General features: G+C 32.2%; 1 protein-coding gene and 1 non-coding gene across 2 annotated transcripts; both read left to right on the top strand.

The window, feature by feature from the left end:
• Nucleotides 1-2,652: 2,652 nt before the first annotated feature.
• Nucleotides 2,653-2,725, top strand: TRNAK-CUU (transfer RNA lysine (anticodon CUU)). Its single transcript has one exon. It is a non-coding gene; the product is annotated as a tRNA-Lys (tRNA).
• A 7,817-nt stretch (nucleotides 2,726-10,542) lies between these two features.
• LOC133822349 (geraniol 8-hydroxylase-like) lies at nucleotides 10,543-13,856 on the top strand. The gene is made up of 2 exons (XM_062254646.1): nucleotides 10,543-11,941; nucleotides 13,131-13,856. The coding sequence occupies exons 1-2, from the start codon at nucleotides 10,961-10,963 to the stop codon at nucleotides 13,737-13,739; spliced, it is 1,590 nt and encodes a 529-aa protein (XP_062110630.1). The 5' UTR covers nucleotides 10,543-10,960; the 3' UTR covers nucleotides 13,740-13,856.
• The last annotated feature ends 2,174 nt before the right edge of the window (nucleotides 13,857-16,030 follow it).

The raw sequence follows: 16,030 nt of genomic DNA, 5'->3' as shown, positions 1-16,030 counted from the left end.
TCACCTGGGGGGCACATGGGGTATACTGGTATATAATTTAACACAGGAAATAAGAGCACGAGTTAATATATCTGTTTTTAGGCTGACTTGTAAATTTTCGAAGTCCAAAAAGGCCATTAAGCTAACTTGTTTGACAAAGCTTAAGTAACTTGGAAATTTTTAAAATTTCAAGTTAGGAGCAGATATTCGTGTGACAATAAACATTATGCTCATAAAATGTTAGAGCAATAAGAGTGTGAGAAAGTATACTTAGTATGGACTTATGAAATGTATAGAATTTCTAAGTTAGAAAACTAAGTACTCATGCGAAAATATAAGGCATACATCAGAGTGACTTTACTATTCACAAAAAACTTATAAATTTTTAAGTCTAAAAAGACTTAGAATGTTTTAAGTTAATAAAGAAAAGTAAAGTATAAATGCCAACAGCTCGGTTGTACGAGAAAAATATCAAAGCTGCTAAGCAACAATTGTCTTCCCAACAAAAAAGAGTAAACTACTGGCAAGGTACAAAGTCTAGCTGATCAGGTGCAACATTTTCCCGGTCGGGAGGGATACAACTTCCCTAGTCAGCTGAGCATGTATCACTGGTCGAGTAGGAAACTCTATTGTTGAGCAGGACTAACAACGAAGAGGCGCTACTTGGAGGAGTATCGCTCGATTGCGGGATGGACGTATCAGAATTCGTGTGGTTGTCACCTCCCCTACAGTCAAAGCGATTCATCTACAAAAAATAAAAAATGGGGAGGTGAGTAACCATACAGATAAAATTCAACAAGAGCAAAATTTATTTTTCTACTTAGAAAAAATTTATCTAAGTAGTGAAAGTATAGTATGTATGGAGAAAAAATAAATTTTGTGCCTAAAAAGTGCTTAAGGTCCCTAGGGTGAGCGTGAATTAAAAGTTTTGGACAAGAAAATTCTTTTGGTCCAGGTGGCGCGCCAAGTGCCTAAGGCATGCCATGCTTGGTCAGAGGAGCCAAGAAATGCCAAGACACCCGAGGAGTGGTGTGGTGTCCGAGGAGGCGTGTCCGAGGGTTCCGTGGGGTCTAGTCTGAGCAGCTCAAGCATCCGAAGGACCTAGTTCGTGTCATATCCAACATCCGGTCGGATGCATCTTGGGACCGAGGGGCTGTTGTGTGGTCCGATTGGACCATAATTTTTACAAAAGAAATAGCAATGGCCAATCGGCCATGTCCCTTACCACAACCCAAATCCTAAGCCGAAAAAAGCAAGGCCCTAAATTCCATCTAGCACAAACACCATTTCTCATCCAAAACACATACTGCAACAAGATCAAAAAATAGAATTTGAAGAAATCAAAAGACAAGTTCAGTTGTGGGTTTACGTGAAAGTTATCGACCGGATAGGATCTTTTGAATGACCTCAAGAACATTTTGCTAGAAGAAAAGTTTATCATACGAGAAAATCGTATAATAAACTTTGGGGGGCAAATGTTATCCCAAAAAATTGGAGATCGATGACGTGGCAATAGAGGTGACAAGTGGCAGTGCATGGTGCGTAAACGGCACATTAATAGTCAAAAAATATATTGGCTCCTCAGAGTTGTGATAAAGTGATATGGCTTAGAAGTAACCTAGTAGACCGATGAAGAATTTTGACTGGCTTGAGAAGTGTCATGACCGACCAGGCATGACCTTGTCCGACCAGTCACGTGTTTGTCTGCCAGGCATGACCTTGTTTGCCCAGGCATGACCTTGCCTGCCCAGGCATGACTTTGTCCGACCAGGCATGAACTAGGTCGATCGGTCATGACCATGTCCGACCAGTCAAGTGCATGTCTGCCCAGCTAAGTGCGTGTCTACCCAGCTAAGTGCATGTCTGCCCAGTCAAGTGCATGACTGCCCAGTGAAGGTGTGGTCGACCAGCTTGAATAAGATATGGATCAACTGGATGGAGCAGGACTACGTCAAGATTCCCAGAAACGATTTCAACAAGAATCGGTCTTGGCATACATGGGAATCTCTCATTTATCCCACGAATATAGTGTACTGTTGCATTTTGAATATTGTTGTAATTTAAATATAATGAGAATAATAAAATATCACGATTATGGGGAATATCATCTGTACGATCCTAAGCCTATAAATACAAGGCTTATGGCATCAGAAATTGGACTTTTGGAATTTTGAACTTTTGATATGAATTTTCTAGAGAGAGAGAATACTTGTATTTGAGAGAATTCTTGTATTCTTGTAATCTGCACTGAAAAAACTTAGTTGACTCAGGTTCATCTGATCTTGAGTGCAGGTCTATAATCACAACTCTAAGTGGATTAGGCTATTACCAACACATTGGGGCTGAACCACTATAAAATCGTCTGTGTTGTTTATTTTCTCTTGAAAGTTTTATCGTTTTTGACGTCCACACGTCGTTGGCCAAAAACGCAGTCAACAATACGTATTAATATGTATAAAAAGTGAAATTTCCTTTCACATTATATTCACATTTTATTAGTGAGGAAAAGGAAAGTTCTTTGAACATGTGATGTGATATCACATTTTTGATCGTGGGGCCCATAGTATTATATATTCGGTCAATGGCATAATTTTTTTTGACAGAAGACTAATTTGATATTGTTTGAATATTAATATTGATATATTAAACATATACTACTTCCGTAACATGTAAGCCCGTCTAGCTCAGTTGGTAGAGCGCAAGGCTCTTAACCTTGTGGTCGTGGGTTCGAGCCCCACGGTGGGCGCATTATGCTTTCTCTCTTTTATCTTTAAATCACAAATAATCTTTATTGATTTTCTATTTTTTTTTTCTAAAAAAACTTATTCTTATTGAGAAATTTTATGTTATATGGATGATAACATAGTGAAATTTTTTAATATGCCAATATAAATTGTTATCCCAAATATATAAAAAAAATTAATTTTTTGGGACAAAAATACCCCTAATATTTAAACACTTATTTTCTCTTTCAGTCCAAACTCTCTCTCTCATTCTAATATTGTAGAATCTCGAAAAAAAAATACCAAAATTAGAAAAAAAATCATCTGAAAATAGACATTTGAGTGAAAAAATATGAACCTCTAAAGTTTTCGTCAAATTTAAGTGCATAGCATCGAAAACATCATTTTGGCCAAAAATCAAGTTTTCTTCATTGCATCGAAACACCATCGATATTCCATCGAAAAACATCGTTTTAGCTTATTCTTAAACCATAAATAATCTTTATTAATTTTATATTTTTTTAAAAAAAAAAGCTTATTCTTATTGAGAAATTTTATGTTCTATGCATGATAACTTAGTGAAATTTTTTAATATGCCAATATAAATTGTTATCCCAAATATATAAAAATTTTAATTTTTTGGACAAAAATACCCCTAATATTCAAACACTTATTTTCTCTCTTAGTCTAAATTATCTCTCTCTCTCATTATTTATCTTTAAACCATAAATAATCTTTATTGATTTTCTATTTTTTTTCTCAAAAAGCTTATTCTTATTGAGAAATTTTATGTTCTATGCATGATAACTTAGTGAAATTTTTTAATATGCCAATATAAATTTTTATCCCAAATATATAAAAATTTTAATTTTTTCGGCAAAAATACCCTTAACATTCAAACACTTATTTTCTCTCAGTCCAAACTCTCTCTCTCTTTCTAATCTTGTAGAATCTAAAAAAAAAATACCAAAATTAAAAAAAAAATCATCTGAAATGGACATTTGAGTGAAAAAATATGAACCTCTAAAGTTTTCGTCAAATTTAAGTGCATAGCATCGATAAACATCATTTTGGCCAAAAAATCAAGTTTTCTTCATTGCATCGAAACACCATCGATATTCCATCGAAAAAGCATCGTTTTGGCCAAAAAAACAAGTTTTCATTATTGCATTGAAACAACATCGATTTTGCATCAAAACAACATCTGAAATGGACATTTGAGTGAAAAAATATGAACCTCTAAAGTTTTCGTCAAATTTAAGTACATAGCATCGAAAAACATCATTTTGGCCAAAAATCAAGTTTTCTTAATTACATCGATATTCCATCGAAAAATCATTGTTTTGCCCAAAAAACAAGTTTTCATGATTGCATCACAAGAGCATCGAAACCTCATTGATTTTGCATCGATAGTGTTGCATCGATGGTGTTTCAACGATGATAAAATCAATGGTGTTTCGATGCTCTTGCGATGCAATCATGAAACTTGATTTTTGGCCAAAATGATATTTTTTCAATGCAAAATTGATGGTGTTTCGATACAAAATCGATGGTGTTTCGAAGCTCTTGCGATGCTATAATGCACTGGTTAGCCAAGACCATTACACTATGTTTAAAATAGTACTTAATTCGCTAAGCGAGTCATTTGGACTTAAATGTGTAATTAAAGACTAAGTCAAGGTTAGGTATTAAAAAGTTTGGTCAACAAAGTGATTATTTTTCATTAAAAATATTAAGTTTATACACGGGATCCGAAAAATGGTTACAGACTGATAAAAGACAAATGAAATACAAATTATTTGTCCTAAGCGGCAAAACAAGGTTCAACCCCAGTTCCTCCCAAGCTATCCCAGTCGTGGCGGTCGAGTAGGCTGAATATGTACACACTGTCCCTGAAGCTCTCCAACTCATGGCTGGTCCGACTATCTATTTCCCTTATCTGCACCACATAACACCCGTGAGGCAAGGCTCAGGAAGAAAACTTAAATCAACAGGCACAAAAAAGCAACGGTATATAAACAGTAAACTTAGATCAATAAATTCAATCAACAACATGATATAAGCAATAAGCTTAACGGTAATATTCAGCTCAATCAGACACGTAATCCAATCTCATTAACCATTACAATTAGTTAACTGCAAACAACACTTCTGTTTATTGAATAATGTTCAGGCCCGACGCCTTTAGGTCGAGTCCTCTGGTATTATAGCCGACCCCGGCACGCTTAGGTCGGGCTGCGTTTCACACACTTGATATCGGCCCCCAACACCCTTAGGCCGACCTTTAAACAGATATAATCACAAATACACAATGATGGCAACATATACAAGCATGCCTATCAAGATATTCTCATATACATCTATATTCACAATCTTAATATATTCGTTAACAGGGGTTTAAGCCCCATTCACAACCCAGGTGCAGTTTTTTTACCTCAAGTTCCGAGCAGGTAGTGTATGGCAGTCCTGAGCACGATCCCTATCCCTGAGCCCTAGCAGTATAACCTAGCCACAAGCAATAATGGTAATCAAAATCACCAGAATTCAGTTTAAACATACACTATAGCCAGAATTGAACCTCTACGCCTCAATACTATACCTAAGACAACACAACCACACTAATAACTAAGCAAAAACTCCATCACAGCCCAAAATTCAAACCTTGAGTTTCAAAAACTCAATATCCCAAAACCAAGCTTAAAATTCAATAAGAACGGAGGAATTTACTCACCCCACACTGCAAATTGAGACCCTAGGCTGGCCCTTGATTCAAACCCCAGCTCTATACCCCTTCCAAGCTGACCAAATCCAAGATTTTGCTTCTAATTTGAAAGGTCTTCAAGGCACACTAAGGGAGGAAGATGGGAACGTAAGAGAGAGAGTTGTCTTGTTTCCCTCTGATTTTCCTTCTACAGACCTCTAGTTACTAAGTTATCCCAAGGGTAAGTCTATCTCCTTGACCCTAAAAGACTTAACTGCCCCTAGACAAAAACATTGGTCCTTAATGCCCCTGAGGGCATACCGCCATTTACCACCTTTCCTGCTAATCCTAAAATAATACTATAAATTCCCAAGTAATCCCGACATACCAAAGTACTCACTAAATAACTACCTGTTACCCGATAAATCCCGAGTACTCACTATGTTTCCCCAAAATACCCCTAGGCTCACCTCGAGCTTGGTATTTAACCCCGTTGTGACTATTCTGCTAATCCGCTCACTAGGGTCACCTTAGATCGAATACTGCAAATATATCCACATAATAATGTGGTCTCAATCATTTAACACATATAATCACATTTATGCCCTCAACGGGTCAAAATTACAAATATGTCCTTATTAACAAGAACGGGCTCACATGCATATTTAATGCACATAAACATGCATTTATATCCATATTATCATATAAATCATGTATGCTACGTAGTCACAAATTTATTAGATTAATTCCACATATATAAATCAGCTTATTGCTCTCGGCACACTAATTAAGACACTCAGCCTTAATAGTAAATTTGGGACATTACAGATGCAATCATGAAAGCTTATTTTTTGGCCAAAACGATGCTTTTTCGATGCAATTTTGATGTTCTTGCGATGCAATCATGAAACTTGATTTTTGGCCAAAACAATGCTTTTTCGATGCAATTTTGAGGCAAAATCGATGATGTTTCGATGCAAAATCGATGGTGTTTCAATGTTTTTGCGATCCAATCATGAAAAGTTGTTTTTTTTTTGCCAAAATGATGATTTTTCGATGCAAAATTGATGTTTTTCAATGCAAAATAGATGTTTTTTCGATGCAAAATCGATGATGTTTTGATACTTTTGCGATGCAATCATGAAAACTTGATTTTTGGCCAAAATGATGCTTTTTCGATGCAATTTGGATGCTCTGCACTAAAATTTGATGAAAACTTTGGAGATTTATATTTTTTTCACTCAAATGTTTGTTTCAAATGATTTTTTTTTAATTTTGGTATTTTTTTCCGAGATCTACAAAACTAGAATGAGAGAAGGGGTGAAAGAGTGAGAGAATGAGAGAAGGAGTGAGAGAGTGGAAGACTGAGAGACATTAGAGAGAGAGAGAGTTCAGACTGAGAGAGAAAATGAGTGTTTGAATATTAGGGGTATTTTTGTCTAAAAAATTAAAATTGTCATATATTTTGGATAATAACTTATAATGACATATTAAAAATTTTCACTAAGTTATTATGACTAGAACATAAAATTTTCAATCTTATATTAAATTATTCAGTTTACAAAACATGTTATGAATAAAAAAAGGCAAAATTAATAAATAGAAAATGGCTGCAGGCATTCTAATAATAATAATAAAAATTATTATATAAGATTAGTATGAAATTTATGATTTGAAAGTATTATTTGCAGATGAAGATAACGTACTATTTGCAATACTTTTTAAAAAAAAAATGAGTAGGTATTTTTTAAGATTAGATTTTAATGTTTTTCAAACATAAATAATCAATAATTTTTCCACAAGTTAGGTTATTTATCAGGTTTCTATGAAATTTTGTATAGTCAATTCTCCAATGAGTAGGCATCTAAGTGATGTGCATGTGTGTTACTATTGACTATTGAGTAGGTAGGTGTGCATGTGACTAAGGAAATGTTGCAGCCATTTTCTATTTATTAATTTTGCCTTTCTTTTTTATTTTTTTTTTATTTTGATTCATAACATGTTTTCTAAATGTAATAATTTAATATAAGAGGGGGAATTTTATGTTCTGAAATTTTTTAATATATCAATATATGTAATGTGTATGTGTGTTACTATTGACTATTGAGTAGGTATGCAAGTGACTAGAGAAATCTCATGTATTATGCATGATAATACAACTTATTTATTATATATGCCAACATAATTCAACATCTAAAAAATATGTCATTTTGTAAATTTGGACACAATCTATGTTTTATGTTTTATATTTTACGCTTTATGTTTTATCTCTCGTATTGTTGGACTTTGGGAATTGTGTCTGTTATAATTCTTTTTGTTAGGCATTAACTCATGAGTATTTTATGATGCAGGTAAAGACATAAGGGTAGCTGATGAGGCAATGAGTAGGAGCAGACTCAATCAGATGTTTGCATGTTGTGATCACTTGACTTGGAGGTCAAAGGGGTTGCTACTTATGCATAGTTTTAAAAGCCTTTAAGTCATGGTTATTTGTTGAGTTTTAATAACTTGCATTTTTACCTACGATATGTATGTAAAAGAAGGTTTATTTTAAATAACGAGATATCGAGTTGCATGTTTCGCAAAAAGTATTTAATTCATGTTTGTTTTCAATTGAGTTTCTAAATGAGTTTCGATAAATGTTTTGTGGTAAATTAAAATTTATGTTGGGTCGTTTCACATGATTTATTGGGTTTGATTGATTTTTTTTTTCCAAATCTAAAACTGTAAAAATCTGCAAAATTTTGAACCAAATGATGTTATTATGATACTCCAGCAATATTTCTCTAGCGACACTTCTCTAGCGATGCTGAAAAAATGATGCTTTAACGATGCTGTTACAATGCTCTAACGATGTTGTAGTGATGCTCCTACGATGTTGTAGCGATGCTCCAATTTTTCTATGATTTTTAAGGAAAAAATGATGCTTTAGCGATGCTGTTACAATGGTTCGACAATGCTCCAAGGATGAAGTAGCGATGCTCCAATTTTTCTATGATTTCTAAGGAAAAAATGATGCTCCAGCGATGTTGTTGCGATGCTTCTATAGCAGTGCAGTAGCGATCTAAGGAAAAAAATGATGCTTTAGCGATGTTGTTACGATGCTTTGACGATGCTCCAACGATGTTGTAGCGATGTTCCAATTTTTCTATGATTTCTAAGGAAAAAAATGATGCTCTAAGTATGCTCCTGCGATGTTGTAGCGACCTGGTAGCAATGCTCTAGTTTTTTTATGATTTCTAAGGTAAAAATGATGCTTTAGCGATGCTCCGACGATTCTCTAGCGATGCTCCAACGATTTTGTAGGGATGCTCCGGTGATGTTTCTTCTACAGTTCTGTAGCGATGCATCCACGAAAACTTGATTTTATGGCCCAAAATCATACATTTGTGATGCAATAACTATGCTCTGTGCTAATTTTGGCGAGACATAACTTTTCACTTAGATGCTAGTTTTAGTTGATTTGTTTTAATCTTAGTATTTTTCGAGATCTAAACGCTTAGAATGTTTAAAGTCTTAAATTTTTGACGTAGAACACAAAAAATCATGAGTACTTCAATAGTTGTGAGTTTCATTTTTCTCTGTTTTCATATGACCGTGAATAGAGAGGAGGAGAAATGAGAGAAAGAGACGACTTGTGAGAGGGAAAGAGAGCTTGCTGTTGTGGGGGAGGTGGTGGTGGTGCTGTTGTGAGAGAGAGGCGAGAGAGAGAGAGATGATGATTTGAATAGCAAATGTGTTTTTTTTTTTTCCAAAAATAAGAGAGTGTCATAGTTTTGGGATGTTAAGTTATGGAGGACTTTTTTTTTTTTTTAAAAAAAATTAATCCATGTTAGAAAGCATATAGCCTCACATTTCCCAATGACTATTGAGTAGCTATGCATGTTACTATGATAATTAAGAATACTCCTTAGGTACATCTTAACGTGTAACAACACTTAATGTGGTGTAATATTATTGGTACATCGAGTCTTACATCTCTAAATATTGATTTGCACCATATCAATTGATGTGAGACATTTTAAGGTGTTAAATAATATAATAAGGATAATGTTAGGCATACATTCATTTTATACACTCAAAATGTACATAATGATAGCATGAATCTTAAAACCACACATAAAAAAGTGGATCCCACTCTAAAAAATTAAAATATTTAAGAAGCATGTTACATCATTGTATGCATTTTGAGTGTGTAAAATAAATATGTTAATCATTACTTATATACACATAATAATGTGACATGAATTTTGGGCCACATATAAAAATATGGATCTCACTCTAAAAATATTTGAATTGTTTAAGATGCACATATGATTGTATAACTAGTATTCCTTTTAGCTATATAAATATTATATGAATGTTGATAATGGTTATAAACGTGAGCCCATTGATTAATTAATGAAAATCACATCATAAACATTTTTCTTTATTAATTTAGAACTATTGATTTAATTTTTCTCACTTTTCCAACATAAAAGTCTTTCTACGTAACATCATTAATAATTTATATTTCATTTCTACCTAACATCATTAATGATTAGACGCATAAAAGGTAGAATTATATGGATGAGGATCTTTTGCCCAGAATTTGTGTACGATTATGTGTCCACCAATAATTTTGTGACAAATCATTTAATGATTTCTCCTAACACTCAACTGCCGTTTGTTATATTCCGTTACTTTCCATCTAATTTTTTATTTATTTATTTATATAATCAATTAGTGACTTCACTACTACAACTGCCTTACTATTTTTGATATTTTCACAATCACCATTTTAAATACTACTCTTATTGGCTTTTTTTTTTTTTTACAAAATTACTGTTATTGGCTCTTGTGTCTACATAATAACACTAAAAAAAGCCATAAAAAAAAACTTTACCACAAAATTATGGTATAAAAGAAAAAAAAAAGTTTAATTAAATGAAAATAACATTTATATACAAGAAAAGCGACGGTCTATATAAAAGAAATGAAAAAAAATAATTGATTTAATTAAGTGATAATAATATTTATATAAAAAAAATAGCTACGGTCTAAATATAAAATAAATTGAGTAAGTTATATACAACACTATAAAAAATGAGTAATTAACAAAAATTAAATAAACTAAAATATTTTAATAATATATATTTATAAATATATATCCTAGAGTTAAAAAAAATAGGAAACAAAAAAATGTAGAAGATTATGAAAACAAAAATGAGATTGATTACAAACACATATTGACTCCAATATATATATCAACAAAAATAGAATAAGACAGTTGGCTGTAGTGAGGTAATTGATTAAATAAGAAAAGGAAAAAAAAGGAAATAAAAAATTAGATAGTTACGGAGGATAATGAACAGCAGTTGAGTATTAGATTTTGTTGGAGAAATCATTAATTCTCACAACATCATTGGTGAACACACAGTTGTACACAAATTCTGGACAGGGGATCTTGATCCCGATTATGTGGTTTAAATTTAATTGTGTGATGTAATATAATTCTATGCTCTATCCTATATAAGTATGTATCTACACAAGGACCAGAAAGAGGAAGACTGATAAAATGGAGATCATTTATATTTATGATTTGTACAACATGCTGAGTTATTTTCTGTATTTCATTCTCATCATTTGGATATCGATTCAAGCCTTTAACTTATTTTCTTTTTCATGGGGCAAAACTACCCAACATCACCATCATCTTCCTCTTCCACCAGGACCAAGATCTTTCCCCATAATAGGGAACCTCTTGGAACTTGGCCACAACCCCCACAAATCTCTAGCCAAGCTTTCCCACATACATGGCCCAATCATGAGTCTAAAACTCGGCCAAATAACCGCAGTTGTGGTGTCTTCGGCGGACTTAGCCAAAGAAGTCCTCCAAACCCACGATCAACTCTTCTCCAACCGAACCGTTCCAGACTCACTCCGAGCCTGCAATCACCACCACTATGGCCTGCCATGGATTCCTGTCTCTCCTAGTTGGAGAAACTTCAGAAAAATGTGCAGCTCTTACATGTTTTCTGCTAAGGCTCTGGATACCAACAAGAATTTGAGGCACCAAAAAGTACAAGAGCTTCTAAGTTACGTTGGTAAAATGGCCGGAGCAGGCGAGGCCGTGGATATTAACACAGCTGGTTTTAACACATCACTGAGCTTGTTATCGACCACTTTTTTCTCCCTTGACTGGGCCGATTCTAGCTCTAATGGTGATGACATGGCCGGAGAGCTGAAGGAGATCGTTTTCAATATCATGGAATCTGCGGGAAAGCCCAACTTGGCCGATTACTTCCCGTTTCTTAGGAAGGTGGATCCCCAAGGCATTAGAAGGAACATGGCTCGTCAGTTCCGGAAAATGATGGGGTTGTTCGACCGTATCATCAACAAAAGGCTGCCACTACTCAGAGAATCGAGTGGTAATATTGCTACTGGTCTTAGGGACGGAAGTCATGATATTTTGGATAATCTTCTTAACTACATGATGAGCGAAGAGAATAAAGAACATCAGCTTCTAGACAAAATTGCAATCGAACATTTCTTAGTGGTATGTATATTATTTAACAATTATACATATACATATATATATAAAATATTGCTCTTGCACATGATATTGGTCAATTTTTTTTTTTTGACATAAGATTATTTTATCCTTACATTATTATAATTTAAATTAATTTATTAAAATTTTATTTTAGAAAGTAGAAGCAAATTAATAATAGTAATGAACTATTAATTAAGCAAGTAAATTAAATTTTAGGCTCAAAAAATTAAAATTTTAATAATAATAATAATAAATTGTCTTATTAAAACAAAATTTACAGAAATTAGTTTTAATTTTTTTGAAAAATATTATAATTTAGAATTTTCTAAAATATATGGTATCTAATAATTAGCTAAAATCTAAGAGGCTAAATTATATATTTTTTCATATATATATTGTTCAAAGTAATACTCATTTCATTTGTCTTATGTAATTATTAATTTGCCTTATTAGTAGTACCTGACACCACCTATGTAATCAATGAGTTAGGTGTTGGAAGGAAACAATATAAAAATGTTCCATTATTGCTGGTAAAATATATCTCTAAAATATTTTATAGGTTTTATACATTTTTAAACATTACGTTTTCTTTAATAATTTGTTTGAACTATGTGTTTTAATAAGTTATTTTTTGACCTTAAATTTTATAAAATAGTTAAAATAGATCTTTATTCCAATTTTAATTAACAAAATATTGAATTTAACAATACAATTGTTAAACAATGATTGCGTTTTTGTGCTGAGTTGTAAGTTTGGTAAATTATTTATGATTTTAGTTTAAAAATCTTTTATTAACATCAGATTAGCAGCCAATTTGAACTAGTTTATAAAATAAATTGTCCCAAAAATAATTTAGAAAAATACAAAACCCAAACAATTAATAAAACATAAGAGCAATTCCAATGGGAGTTGCTCATAAGAGTGTTTGTCAATGGTGGAGTAAGTGATAAGGTAGGTAGATGATGTGTAGGAGTTTGATTTAAAAGAAAATTAGCAATATTGCTTTCATATTTGTTTTTTTTATTTTTTGATTGATAAGACTTATTAAAATAATTATGATTAGATAAGTTAAGTAATTTTTAATGTTAACACGATATCCAAATTATTATAATATATATTAAATTTATATCCATCTTAACTTTATTTATAAAGCAGAAAAAAATTAATGTATATGAAATTAATAATACTGCAGGCTCTATTTTCGGCAGGCACTGATACGACTTCATCCACCTTAGAGTGGTCAATGACTGAACTACTTAGAAAACCAAAAATTCTTTTGAAAGCCCAAATGGAGCTAGACAAAGTAATCGGAAAGGGAAACCAAATGAAGGAATCGGACATAACAAGGCTCCCTTACTTACAAGCCATAATCAAAGAGATCTTTCGTTTGCACCCACCAGCTCCATTACTGATTCCTCGCAAAGCCGAATTAGATGTGGAACTCTGCGGTTATATCGTCCCAAAGGATGCTCAAGTGATAGTTAATATATGGGCCATTTCAAGAGACCCCAAAATTTGGGACAATCCCAATGAGTTCATTCCGGAGAGGTTTTTAGAATCAAATATTGATGTCAAAGGTCGAAACTTTGAGCTTCTTCCCTTTGGCAGTGGCCGCCGGATCTGCCCTGGCTTACCGTTGGCCATGCGAATGGTTGATTTGATGTTGGGTTCTCTCATTCACTCATTTGATTGGAAGTTTGAAGAAGGTGTTGAAGCAGATACTATAAATATGGAAGAAATGTTTGGCCTCACCTTACAGAAAGCTCAGCCTTTGCGAGCTTTAGCTATGCTTAGGATGTAGTTACTTTTGACACCAGTCCTCTTGCACAATACAATCTATCATCTAAAAAATACTACATATTGACGCAATATTGTGTGCAGAATGCAATAAAAACGCCCCGGCCGAAATGAGAATGCATCTTATATATCCTATATTTATATGAGTAACAATATCTTCACCAAAACATTATTATCCGTGTGAATTTTATTTAACTAATTAAATTTATTTTAAGTAAATTTAAAACAGTAACAAATAAGTTAGTGTAATATTTTAATGCGTGTATCATTATTCTATTTACATATGTGTGTTTCTATGTGAATTTATTATTTTGGTTGTCTTTGTTGGCAAATAGTCTTTCTATTAATTATTGAGGAAATATATAAATATATAGAGAGATTAATTCACAAATTTTCTTCTTTTTATGAAAAATGCACTTGCCTTATTTGATGGAAACTATAAAGTTAAATTCTCTAACTATATGCTCAATTAGTAAAAAAAATGATTTTCTATTGTAATCGAAGTATCAAACTTGCAATTATTATTATTATTATTATTATTATTATTATTTACTTATTTTGCATATATAGTTTCCCTAGCTTTCATCAAATTTGGACCATAGTTATTATTATTTACTTACTTTGCATATATAGTTTCCCTAGCTTTCATCAAATTTGTATCATAGTTTGATTAATTTTGTGCATCTTTATAGATAGTAAAAATCTACAATAATTGAGAACATTATTCGTGGGCATGGACAATTTGTAAACTAAAGAAATAAGTAATTTGAAAAAGTATAGCTAAGAGGTATTATTAGTGTCTACCATTATAAAAAAAAAAATCACATATTGCTATTAGTACACTTTAATATTGGAACACTTTTGATGAAATAAAAAAACAAGAAAACCAAAAAAAAAAATAGAGGGAGATATTTGGGAAGAAACCAAGAAATAATTGCTCAGCAACTTGCATGAACAAAAATAATTATATATATATAAAAGAGCTCAATAATACATACAAAAAGATAACTAAATTTAGCTCATGCCAGCTCATTACAGCTGTTGACAAGACAACAACTCATCACTAACAAAACTTACAGTTCACTAACTTACTAACAAATAAGTAATTCAATATTTTAACCAAGCTCGTAACATGATTTAGAATCTAGCTTATTTTAATTTAATAAATATTATGATATCGTTGATTAATTATAGGGTTCATTTTATATAGTATTGAATACTTTAAAATCTCAAATAACAATACTCAACAAGAAATTAATCCTTAAGATGCTGAGGTGATGTTGGTTGAAGGCATTGCCATGATATAGAATAATAAAATGAAAGAAGTAAATACGTTCTATTTCCACGGCAATGTCGAAGGCTCATATGGGTAGCCAGAATCGAAAGTAGTTGAGAATATAATTTCAGAATGTCTCTTACTATAGGGACAATTAATGTACTTAGGCCAAAGTCCATAGTCACTTTGTAGCTTGAACGAGAGCTTTTATAAGCCTCCCAGAGAGAATCGATCTCCCTTTGCCTAGTTGAGGAGTGGACAAATTTGTTATGACTATTTGTTGTTAGACTTAAGGCTTAGGTCGACGTTGATGGATTTCAAACCTGGGTCGTGGGCCATGTTTAAATGGCTCGATTCGTTGTATTGACTTGGGCATTGTATGTTTGGGCTTAGTTTGATTGAAACCTACTTGATCTTCTTCAGCCATATTTTGTTTGTGGATTTTAGTATTGGGCCTAAATCTCATTTCGACCATTACAATTCCTACAACTGGCCTTAATATATATATATATATTTTTTTTGGGAGTTTTTTAAAAATATGACTTTTAGACTACAAGTTAAAAAATATGATAATTATATATTTTTTTAATTTGTATAGAAAAAATTATTAAAGAAAAAAATTAAAATATGAGAAACACAATTAGTAACTAACTAAAATATGGAAATCTCATATTTTTTTATCATAGTTATATTTTCTTTGATTTTAAAGGTAATTTTATTTTATTTTATTTTTCAATTTTTTTCCTTTATTTTTTAATTTTTTTTTCAGTTATTTTTTTCTTTTATTCCTTCCTTATTTTTTCTTTCATTTTTTCCCATTTTTTTCTACCAATTTTTTCCAACATCTTTTTATTTTAATCTTTCCATTTTTCCATTAGTCTTCTCTTCTTCTTCTTCTTCTTTTTATCATTTTTATTCATTTATCTATTTTTTTTTCTTTCATTTGTATTTGTATTGTTTTGTTCATATTTTTTCAGTTTTCTTTGCTATTTTTTTCTTTTTTCTTTTTATTTTTTCTT

Source organism: Humulus lupulus, chromosome 3 (assembly GCF_963169125.1).
Source record: "Humulus lupulus chromosome 3, drHumLupu1.1, whole genome shotgun sequence".
Classification (NCBI taxonomy): Eukaryota; Viridiplantae; Streptophyta; class Magnoliopsida; order Rosales; family Cannabaceae; genus Humulus; species Humulus lupulus.
This window is presented reverse-complemented; position numbering and strand designations above follow the sequence as displayed.